This window comes from Abramis brama (assembly GCF_963993115.1).
Source record: "Abramis brama genome assembly, chromosome: 15".
Lineage (NCBI taxonomy): Eukaryota > Metazoa > Chordata > Actinopteri > Cypriniformes > Leuciscidae > Abramis > Abramis brama.
Genome location: NC_139977.1, coordinates 31102071 through 31114578, shown reverse-complemented (window position 1 = coordinate 31114578; position 12508 = coordinate 31102071). Strand labels below are relative to the sequence as shown.

Below are 12508 nucleotides of genomic sequence, written 5' to 3'. Positions count from 1 at the left end.
ATTCAAAAAAGCATAACGGAGCATTTTAAAATCTATTACTTTGAATCAAGTAATGTTTTGTTCATATTGCACTGACCCGTCCCATACACGATTATACTGACGTGCGGATGAAGCATCTCAGAAAAGATTTCAACTACTGATGGCATTCCTTTCACAGGCGTTTTTGCCTCCCACGATTCATTTATTCTGTAATGGAAAGCACACAAGAGTGACCGAGGGTCTTTCACTTTCATTTTCTCCGAAGACACACTCATATGAATCACATGTGCTTTAAAGAATCACAAGAATGTCCAAAATTATAACTGGAGATTTGTTGTTTTTATTGGTGGTATTTCACACTGTAGAAAGACTTAATCTGAAACAATCATAACTAATGCAAACAAAACTCCTCAAAGATGCAGTCAAACCAAGCTGTTGTTTTAAATGACTGGTGAATCTGAAACAGAAGTGAGTCCTGATCCAGTTTCATTACATATGTAAACACTCAACAATTCATTTCCAACAGCCTTAACTTACAGTAAAAACAAAATGTAATATTCTTTCTTTGTTTTTAGTTTTTTTTTAATAATCTTTCTCATTACATTTTACATAAATATGCTAATGTAAAAAAAGACAAAAAATAAACAGATGCTATGCAAGATACAGGGGGAAATAATCATACATATTAAACATTAAATATAAAATTCAATGTAAATACAAAAAAAAAAAAAAATTCACCCAACAACAAAAAATTAGTTCCTATAAAGATCCACAAAGAAAACTCAACAAATTAATAAAAATAGCATAAACATAAATATGGGCCCTTTAAGCTTTAAGTTTGTGATGTAATGTAACAGGGACGTAATAAGACCTAAGATGATCTCCAGTAACGGGGCGCTGGGAAATATCTGCCCTACGGTCTATTAATTATATAATCCGTCAGGAAAGATTGTCCATCTCTCTACCTAAAATATATGAAAACAAAAACTGGGGAAACAAACAGCAATGCAACAAATGCAGTGTGTAGTTGTCTATACAATAATGTACATGCAATTATCTGAATCTATAATGTACATAAATCATACACTAAACTGCATTTACATGGGAAAGTTGCGTATGTTATTACACAAGTATCTAAATATTATCATTTATATTATGCTTAGAAAATCACTTAAATGCAATATGCTCTCTTAAGTGTATGTATGTATGCATGTATGTATGTATATATATATATATATATATATATATATATATACATACACACACACACACACACATACATGCATACATGTATATAAATAAAGGTTTTGGTTTTTCTTTGTGCAGATGCTCAGATGTAGATTATATATGGGTACGATGAACAAAACATAATGGCAATAAATAAATTAATATAAAACAGCAAAGCATCCTACATATAAAACAAGCCAGAAATTGTCAAATATGATTTATTTTGTAACTTACTACATATTGTGATATGTGAAGAAGCTGTGCATAATAATCAGCTCATTAATAATAATAATTCTTAATGGGGTCAAAGTATCTTCGCAAAGTGTTATTAATGTTCACCTTTAGTCAAGAAATTTTTTGCTTTTACTCATTTTCCCTACATGTGACCAAATCCATAAATCTGAACAGAAACAAGAAAACAAGCAAATGATTATCACCATCAACCGAAGTGTTTTAGCTACATCAGTCCTGTGACTGAAACCCCAAATCGTACCATTCCCAGAATCCAGTGCATCCGGCGGTGGGTGTCCGTGCATGTTTGCCCTTTGAATGGTGTGAGGAGGACGGAAGCTCAGGGTTTGGATATGACGACGCGCGAGCCGTACGTAGGCACTTGAGCTGCACGAGCGCACACACACACACACACACACACAGACACCTGAACAGACGTCCCGCGTCCTCCATCAGGGCGAGTCCATGCTGAACAGCTCGATGCCCTGAGAGTTCCAGTGCAGACCGACTCCAGAGTTAAAGACCAGAGACCAGACGTACGGGATGAAGAAATCCTCAGGCTGCTCTTCCTCCACGTATTTAAACTTCAGCTCCGGAAATATCTGCATGAGGATCACACACACACACACACACACTGAGTTACAAACTGCTGATAAAATGTTAAAACAAAACAGTGCATCCTTAAATAAATCATCCAGCAGCCAAAACGTTGACTTCAAAAGTGAAAAACCTCAGCAACCATTAAGACATAATATTTGCTCACGCTTCAAGATTCATTCACTCAAATGTCTTTTCAGAAAACAAGTCCAAAAGCTCATTGACATCAGTGTTATTTGAGGATGATTTATATTCTATTATAGTCTTTATTATTGTTTTCAAGAATATTTGACAAAGTGCATTAAATGATTTCAGAAATCTTGCCTTCAGAAGAAGTTGATTAATTAAAAAAAAAAAAAAGACAAAAAAGTAAAAAAAAAACTTATTTGATTCAATAAATTATTTTTGTAAATACACCTGAACTACCATTAATATGGAAGCTTGTATTTCAAATATTTTTTATTTTATTTTTTAAAAACGGAATAATAATAAAAAAAGATAATTGCAACTTTTTCTCTCACATTTTGTGAGTTTACAGTTTGCAATTCTGCAAGTCTGCAGTCTTTTGATGATTTTTTTTAATTTCGAGCTTATATCTCGTAATTCTGACTTTATAATTTGCAGTTGAGACTTTATATTTCGCAATTTATAAAAAAGATTTATATATTTTATAGTATTCATTCATTCATATTTTTATATTTTATTTATTTTAATTTCCATTTTAGTAATTGTAATGCTTCAACTTCAAGTATTAAACTTATTTCAGTTAAAGTTTTTTTTTTATTTAGTCATTTGCAATCGATTTAACTTATGTAAAGTCTCATTTTGAAGAAAGATTATGATAATAAATATTTGTTCTTTAGACTAACACGCACTGATGCTTCGTTCACAATGACCAAGAATGCCAATCAAGTCAGTTTTGATTTAATGTGACTTAGTGTAACATCACACACGCACAGATGTTTTTAAAGTCTTAAAAGTTCTGTTATTATTGCATATGTAAAAAGTTTCAAGAAAGGAGCGAGTGCAAATGAAGAGTGTAAATAAGCCTTCATCATGAGTGGAGCCATGTCTTTAAAGCGCGGTGAACACAGATCCGCGTGTGTTATCTGATTTCAGGTGAAGCGGCTGCAGTTTTGACGCAGGTGTAATTCCATCCACCTGTGAGGTAAATACACTTGAGTTTGATTGATTATATGACGGACGGGAACACCTCAGACGCTGCTTTTCATGTTTAAATACAACCCTCTTAACCCCTGGTAAAGCGATACGCAGCGCTACTACCCGAGACGCTAGCGGCCGTCTCCTGTGTGCTAATCAGCGTGAGGAGGTGTGTGTGTGTTAGCTAACCGAAGGGGTTGAGTTCCTCACACACACAGCACAACCGTGAGCGTCTACGTTTACAGACGCCTCGGCCTTGGAAGTATTTTCCCATCATTCCTTTTATATTCAATAATTCTCAGGCTTGATCCAAACCTATAAGCTTCGAGATGAATCACAATGATTTTTAGAACTAGATCTTTATCGTTATAGTTCATAATTCTTAAAAAAATAAAATAAAATTACAATAAATTTAAATTGAACTTTGTAACCTATCCATCCATCCATCCATCACTCTATCCATCCATCACTCCATAAATCTTTCTATCCATCCATCCATCACTCCATCCAACATATATCAAACCATCCATCCATCCATCCATCCAACATATTTCAAACCATCCATCAAACCATCCATCCATCCCTCCATCCATATATCCATCCATCCATCCATATATCAAACCATCCATCCATCCATCCATCCATCCATCCAACATTAAACCATCCATCCATCCATCCATCCATCCATCCAACATTAAACCATCCATCCATCCATCCATCCATCCAACATTAAACCATCCATCCATCCATCCATCCAACATTAAACCATCCATCCATCCATCCATCCATCCAACATTAAACCATCCATCCATCCATCCATCCATCCAACATTAAACCATCCATCCATCCATCCATCCAACCATCCCTCCATCCATATATCAAACCATCCATCCATCCATCCATCACTCCATCCATCCATCCATCCATCCAACCATCCATCCCTCCATCACTCCATCCAACATATTTCAAACCATCCATCAAACCATCCATCCCTCCATCCATATATCCATCCATCCATCCATCCATCCATCCATCCATCCATCCATCACTCCATCCAACATATTTCAAACCATCCAAACCATCCATCCAACCCTCCATCCATCCATCCATCCATCCATCACTCCATCCAACATATTTCAAACCATCCAAACCATCCATCCAACCCTCCATCCATCCATCCATCCATCCATATATCAAACCATCCACCCAACCATCCATCCAACCATCCATCCAACCATCCATCCAACATTCAACCATCCATCCATCCATCCATCCATCCAACATTAAACCATCCATCCATCCATCCAACATTCAACCATCCCTCCATCCATATATCAAACCATCCATCCATCCATCCATCCATCCATCCAACATTAAACCATCCATCCATCCATCCATCCATCCATCCATCCATCCATCCATCCAACATTAAACCATCCATCCATCCATCCATCCAACCATCCCTCCATCCATATATCAAACCATCCATCCATCCATCACTCCATCCATCCATCCATCCATCCAACCATCCATCCCTCCATCACTCCATCCAACATATTTCAAACCATCCATCAAACCATCCATCCCTCCATCCATATATCCATCCATCCAACCCTCCATCCATCACTCCATCCAACATATTTCAAACCATCCAAACCATCCATCCAACCCTCCATCCATACATCCATCCATCCATATATCAAACCATCCACCCAACCATCCATCCAACCATCCATCCATCCATCCATCCAACCATCCCTCCATCCATATATCAAACCATCCATCCATCCATCACTCCATCCATCCATCCATCCATCCATCCAACCATCCATCCCTCCATCACTCCATCCAACATATTTCAAACCATCCATCAAACCATCCATCCCTCCATCCATATATCCATCCATCCAACCCTCCATCCATCACTCCATCCAACATATTTCAAACCATCCAAACCATCCATCCAACCCTCCATCCATACATCCATCCATCCATATATCAAACCATCCACCCAACCATCCATCCAACCATCCATCCATCCAACCATCCATCCATCCATCCATCCCTCCATCCAACATTCAACCATCCCTCCATCCATATATCAAACCATCCATCCATCCATCTATCAAACCATTCATCCATATCAAATTAAATCTATAAAATGTGTTGTTAAAAATTACAATAATTTGAACAATAATTAACATTATACAACAACTAACTTTTAACCTAACAAAACATCTTTCCATCACAATCCAGTCAAATGCTAATGGATAAAGTCCTGCTCCACAATTTCACAGTGGAGATTTTAAAAAGTTACACCTAAAGTTCTTCAGTTCTGCACTAAAAGCTCTCGGTGCAGCCTTGACTGGCTAACTACGGCCGCTGTTCCTGTTGTTCGGTATCAATGACCTCTGATCCATCTCTAAACAAACACCACAGCTGACTCCAGCCCACAGGAAGCTCTCAAACATGTAGTCTGACTTTAGGCCGCCAACAGGACTTTCAGAAACAGGAAGATGTCTGTCTGTGGCTCTGAGTAACACCGTTCTTGGCTTAATTTGTAGTACCACAGAAATCCTCCTTCCGCTCTTTTCAGAGGCCATGGAGGAAAAGAAGCCCAGAAGACATGAAGGAACCCCTTTCACTGTAACTTTACAGTTCCCCTGGAGCGATTCTGCAAACAAATGCTGTCATTTCCCATCAGTGCAAAAAAAAAAAAAAAGAAGAAGAAGAAAAAAAAGAGGAGGCTGGTGAAACGCCGCTTTTCAACGGCTGCTGCAATGAGCAACTCCGTGGAAGATGTTGTCACTGAAATTTGAGTTTGAGGCAGTGAAACTTAGAAAGATATTCAGAGCTTTGTTTCAGACTAAAGGTTTGCATGCATAAAAACACATGCAAACTCGACGGCACATGCAAACACAGCCTTTCAAACAAACAAAACAGTGTGTCTTATAAGTTCTTTGTGGATTTAACGTATTTAATATGAGCTTTGAATCATGCAAATTAATATGAATAAGATTAATGGCCAAGTGATTTATCGCAGAAATGGACACTGGTGTGCGAATTGATGCCACAGAAAGGACAGTATTAATCTGATTCATGCATTTGTGCATCGTGTTGAAAAAAGGCAAAACATTATTATTATTTTTAAAAATATATTTTCTTGTATACATCCGTAACGTGGACCCTAAAAGTCTAAATAATACACAATGTTATTCTTTAATATGCAAATATTAAAGAATAATCATCCTACGAAATCATTCTGAAACATTTCAAGTATAATATCATATAAATAGATATTTACATATAAATGTTTAAAATATATATATTTAATTCCTTTTTCTTTTTATTATTAGTTTCATGACAATTATGCACATTTCACTCTAACTTCTCTTTTTTTATTCATTTGTTATTTTCTTTATATGATTTTAATCATATGGTCATTCTTGAAGTCGTGGAGATTTAGTGACAGCCACAAGTTGTCCAACATTGTGTGCTCTCACAAGCAAAAGCATGTGTGTTTGTGTGTCTGTCTTATTTGCATGTGCTGCTAAATTGCACAATTATTCTTCATGCTACCTGCGCTACAGCCATGACGTTCCCGCAAATCATTCGATTTCACTAGCAAATTAGGACACTATAAACCAGAGCCTTGGCAGAGAATAAATGAGAAAAACGTTTCCGCTCATTCTGATTCATTCTTTTATTTATCTGATATTATGTCCAATGAAATGTCACAAACAAAAAGGAATAGTGCTTGGTCACCAGGGTTATTATAGTTAACTAACGGTGTGTTTACATGACAACAATGTACTAAAAACAGATGACAACATTGTCAAAACGATCCCCGTTCACACAGATCTGCGAAAATGACTAAAAAGGCTGTATTGTGCATGCCAGACCAGTAGTGGGCGGAGTCACTTTGTCAAGAAACACCCCTTGAACGCGTAATATACATGCGTGAACGTGATATCACCGTTTTCACAAATTCACGTTTTTGTTGTTTACATGAAGACGGTAAAGGCAAAACCTTGCACTTTGAAACGCGTTTTCAAATGTTCACGCTTTCAGGCCCCCAAAACGCCATTATTGCGTAAATGAACGGCCAAAATGAATTGTGCAATAAAAATAACGCATAAAAGGTTTTCCTTTTCATTTGTAAACGGTGTCGTGTAAACGGCCCCTAAAACCAAAACCATAAAAACATTTCCGTTACTTGAGATAAACATTAACTGAAAGAAAATAAAAAACTTAAACTTATTTTATTTTAGCTAGTTGCAAAGGCAATATTTCTCATTTTAATTTATTTTAACTTGATATACTAAAATAAAAATTAATAATAAATAAATTACAAAATAATAAAAATGCCAAAACCGCAAACAAAATGACTAAAACATAAAATTAAAAAATTAAAAACTAAATGAAAGTATGATTAAAACTATAACAGTATCTCAGTGACAATAAAATAAATTTGGGTAACACTTTATTTTACAGTGTCCTTGTTACATGTTACATGTCCTTACCATAGAAATAACAGTAAATTATGCATAATTACATGCAACTAACCCTCAACCAAACCCTAATCCTACCCTAACCCTATAGTAAGTACATGTAGTTGCTTAATATTACTCAGTACTTAAATATATAATTACACTGTAACAATGACACCTTAAAATAAAGTGTAACCTAAATTTGTTGTTAACTCTAGACATAAATGGGCAGAGTATTTACATTTATGAATTGGGCAGATGCTTTTATCCAAAGCGACTCATTCTCTGGGAATCGAACGCATGACGTTGGCATTGCTAGTGCTATGCGCTTTACGTTTTAAGATATAGGAATTAAACAGGTTAATTTAAGCTACAGTGTACGTTTTGAATGATCAACACCCTGCAAACCTTCTAAGATTTCTACATTACTGTGTTCACTACTCTTCAAAAGTTTGGGGTCGGTTTTCAAAAGAAGTCTCTTATGCTCACCACAGCGGTATTTATCTGAATAATAATCAGAAATGTTTCTTGAGCCACAAATCATCATATTAGAATAATTTCTGAAGGATCATGTGACGCTGAAGACTGGATGCTGAAAATACAGCTTTGATCACAGGAGTAAATTACATTTGAACATATATTCACAAAGAAAAGTTACTTAAAATTGTAATATTTCACAATATTACTGTTTTTACTGTATTTTTGATCAAATAAATGCAGCTTTGGTGAGCAGAAGAGACTTCACTCTCACAGACCGCAAACTTCTGAATGGTAGTGTGCATCTCAATCATTAGAGTGATAGTATTCAATCAGACAGCTGCCGGTTTGAACAGCTACAGGAATCGAGCCGTGACTAGACAAGCCAACACAACCCAAGCATGATCCACCTCAACCAAACACTTACAATATCCTACATAAAATATGCAGGAAACGCCTGGAGATTGGCCGTCCCGGGCAAAACCAGCAGCTGCGAGGTGGCGGGTCCATCAACAGCGATCTGACCCAACCCCAATCAACCCGAGCCGACCCAAGCCAGCGCTCAGGTGAGTCGCAGGCCAATCGACAGCAGGTAAGCTGCCCATCGGCGTTAATAATGCATCAGCATCCTATCATATTCCCCAGCGCTCTCATTGTGAAAGACAGAGGCTGTATTGAAGCGCTTTCATATCTGACTCCACAGAAAGGGCTCAGAACTTGGCTGGACTCGCTGACTCCGGGTCTGCTGGCTCGGCTACACTGCGGCTCTATTCATGGCCGGTCAAAGTCTGTCTGTTCCTTTCAGACGCCATACAAGCACACGGACCCGGTCTGTCACACGTGGGAGGACATGAAGCGACTCGCGTGATGAGGGACTCCGGGTCACAAGGTCAACGACTTTCAGAATGACGGGGGACGATTAATGAACGATTAGTTTAGTTCATTCTTTATTGTTTTCACAAACTTTACGGGTCAATGTGTCAAGAACATGTCAAGAACTTCCCTTTTGTCAAATTTGTCCCTAAAATCTAAAGAAAGAATTACGATTTCTTGCTGAAAATATATATATTTTTTAATATTGTGACAATATTTCCGTCAATTAAGCACATTTCCCCCAAATTCACATTTTAGTGAAAAGTAATAATCCAAGTCTCATTATGAAAAAAATAAAATAATTCTCAATGTATTTATACTTCATGTATTTATTTATTAGTATTTATTTCATGCTTATTATAGTAATTTTATTTCATAAAAGTTAAATATTATTGTATTGCCCTAATGGAAATCTGATAAAAATGTATAAATAAATTCAAAAGAGAATTCAGTGTTAATCTTGGGTAAACTGCGCTTAATTTTTATGAAAGCAATAAAAAAGGAAACAAAAAAGATATAAATATTACATAACTATATTATATATATATATATATATATATATATATATAATTTGTAATTTATAATTAGATAAATTATATATATTTATATAGCGCTTTATATATATATTTTTTTTTTCTATTTTTTTTTTTATTACAATAAATAAAAAATTATAATAAAGAAAAAAAATTAACTTTTGAAAGCTAACAAAATATCTTTAAAATCTCAATCCAATATCATGTAATTCTTTGAATTACAGCACATTGCAGAATTTAAACTTGTTGATGGCATACAAATAAAACGTCTTCATCATGAAGTGACTCAAATGAACCAGGAAATAAACAGGCGCTGAGTATCAGCTTCATGTCAGAGTACATATGAGTCCCACTGAGGGCAGATGAAAACCCAGAGCTATTTAAACTCTTAGATGTTCTCTGAACTGAAGTCTTGCGTCAAACTGTTCTCTTCTCAGTTCTCAAACACACACACACACACACACACACACACACACACACACACACACACACACACACACACACACACACACACACACACACACACACACAGAGAGGGGCCCCAGTGTTTCCTGGGAAGAGAAGGGCCAGACAGAGCCCGGGCAGAATTGGCTCATGGTTGGCTGAGCTCCAAGGTCGCCAGTCGGCTTGGCCCTGGTTTGCAGCAGTCGGAGCCTCAGAGCAGAAACAGCTCACTAACACACACACAGATCGGTCTGCTCACACACACAGGGGAAATGGACGCAGATGATTTTACATTAAAATGGGGCAAAATCAAACACACATATATTAAACACACACAAACTGAGAAAGAGACATGAATCACTTGAATCACTGATAAGAATATATTGTGACAAGCGAACATTGCATATCCATAATGAGAGTCAAAATAAAGGCCGTAGTGACATCAGACAAAAGAAGAAAGTTGGCAACCCATTAGATTTGGATGAAATTCAAAACATTTTGGGATGAGATTATGATTTTTTTCTTTAGAATTACAAAAGGACCAGGACCAGCAAAAAAAGGACCAGAATTATAATTTGGGGTTAGTAAGACTTTTCTTTTCTTTCTTTTTTAAAGAAATGTATACTTTTATTCAGCAAGGATGCACAACTGTTTTCAACATTGATAATAATCATAAATGTTTCTTGAGCAGCAAATCATCATATTAGAGTGATTTCTGAAGGATCATGTGACACTGAAGACTGGAGTAATGATGCTGAAAATACAGCTTTGATCACAGGAATAAATTACATTTTAATATACATTCATATAGAAAACAGTTATTTTAAACTACAATAATCTATCACAATATTCTTGTTTTCACTGTATTTTTGATCAAATAAACGCAGCTTTGGTGAGCAGAAGAGACTCCATTCAAAAGCAAAATAAAAAAAGTCAGTTCAGCTTTTAAATGCATTAGAAAACAGAAAAATCTGCAGAACCCTGATTGAGAAAGCAGTCTTTTTCATGACTAGTTAAATGTCATAGCCAAGAATTTCAAAATGCATCCAAAAGCCTTTATGAAAGCATGTGTGTGTGTGTGTTACACTGATGTCGTCCTCCCTCACAGGAGCCACGGTGTCTCTGTCTTATCACCACGCAACACACACACCAGCGCACTGGCCAAACAACAAATTCCACCGCCTCTGTCACTCCGTCCACGTCACACACGGCTGTCGCAGCTCCTATTCAACACTAAAGAGAGAGAGAGAGAGACAGAAAGAAAAAGGAGAGACAGAAAGAGGTAGAGCTCTGGGCAGACAGGCAGTCTGGCCCTTCACGCTTCCTTTGTGTGTGTGTTTGTGGTGGAATAAGGGCCGTCTGTACCAGGACCGAGGGTACGGAACATCCCTCAAGCGCACAGTTGCTCTCTTGGGACTCTGATTCTGATAAGTGTTGCCTACTGCATGCTTGAGTGTGTGTGTGTGTGTGTGTACACGAGTCTGGATGTCTAGACGAGAATTTTTCATTCCCAGTCCTAGGGACGCCCAGGACACAAACACAATCCAACACACAAACAAACACACAAACACACACACACACAAACAGAAATGCACATGCACGCCAATAAACTACTAGAGAAAACCTAGTAGAAATTAGAGATGCAAGACTATGCAATATTAAAATCACTAGTCAGTGTGTTGCATAAATAAACTTGCTCAATATGTATGTGTACATATATACATGTGTACACACACACACACATACACACACACACACTTAAACACATATGTACATTCATATTTATACATATAGGGCGCTATATACATTAGTTGCGTTGTCTTAAAAACACAACAATCAAGACTGAAAGCTCAACAAAGGCCAAAGCCACCCATCTGAAAGTGTTTGAAAGGGGATGTTTCTCAGACGTGATGTTTCTCAGACGTGATGTTTCTCAGACGTGATGTTTCTCAGCAGGTTTTATTGTGCAAGCTGTTGCTAAATATCAAAACTAACAAAAAATAAAAATAATCCAGATAAACTAGTTAACCTCACTAAATCGTTAACAGACAACAAATCTGTTCTGTCTGGTTTACAAAGCAGCTTATTACAAGTTGCACAGTGTATACCGTCACATAACGGCCAGCCCAACTTGTTGCTAAAGTCTCAAACAAAACTTTCACATAACATTCAAAGATTCAGTTACAAGAACGTCTTCCTCATAATGGCGTTCACACTGAGAACGATTTGCAATGACCAGACAATATACATCAGCCCATCCATGAAGGTCTGCGGGTGTTTCTCAGGTCTAACGATCTCCATCGGCCCTCAAACTCATTCGCCTGGCCATTAATCTGATGGATGTTGTCTGTGATATCTGAAACACGGAACATGTGATAGAACACGCAATTAAACGGCGGATGAACGGCACATACCGGCCACTTTTTCCCTGATTTAGGGGGATCAGAGGGGATTGTGGGTAAGGATAAGAAGGTAACGAGACACGTGCTGCAGATT

At 37.1% G+C, this 12508-nt stretch overlaps 1 protein-coding gene across 1 annotated transcript in view; it reads right to left on the bottom strand.

The window, feature by feature from the left end:
- Window positions 1–296: 296 nt before the first annotated feature.
- Window positions 297–12508, bottom strand: part of dym (dymeclin) — a 79725-nt gene continuing 67513 nt past the window's right edge. Inside the window, exon 17 of the mRNA XM_084136766.1 lies at window positions 297–2039. Within this exon, the coding sequence (XP_083992892.1) occupies window positions 1890–2039 (150 nt within the window). The 3' untranslated portion in view covers window positions 297–1889. The remainder of the gene's footprint in view (window positions 2040–12508) is intronic.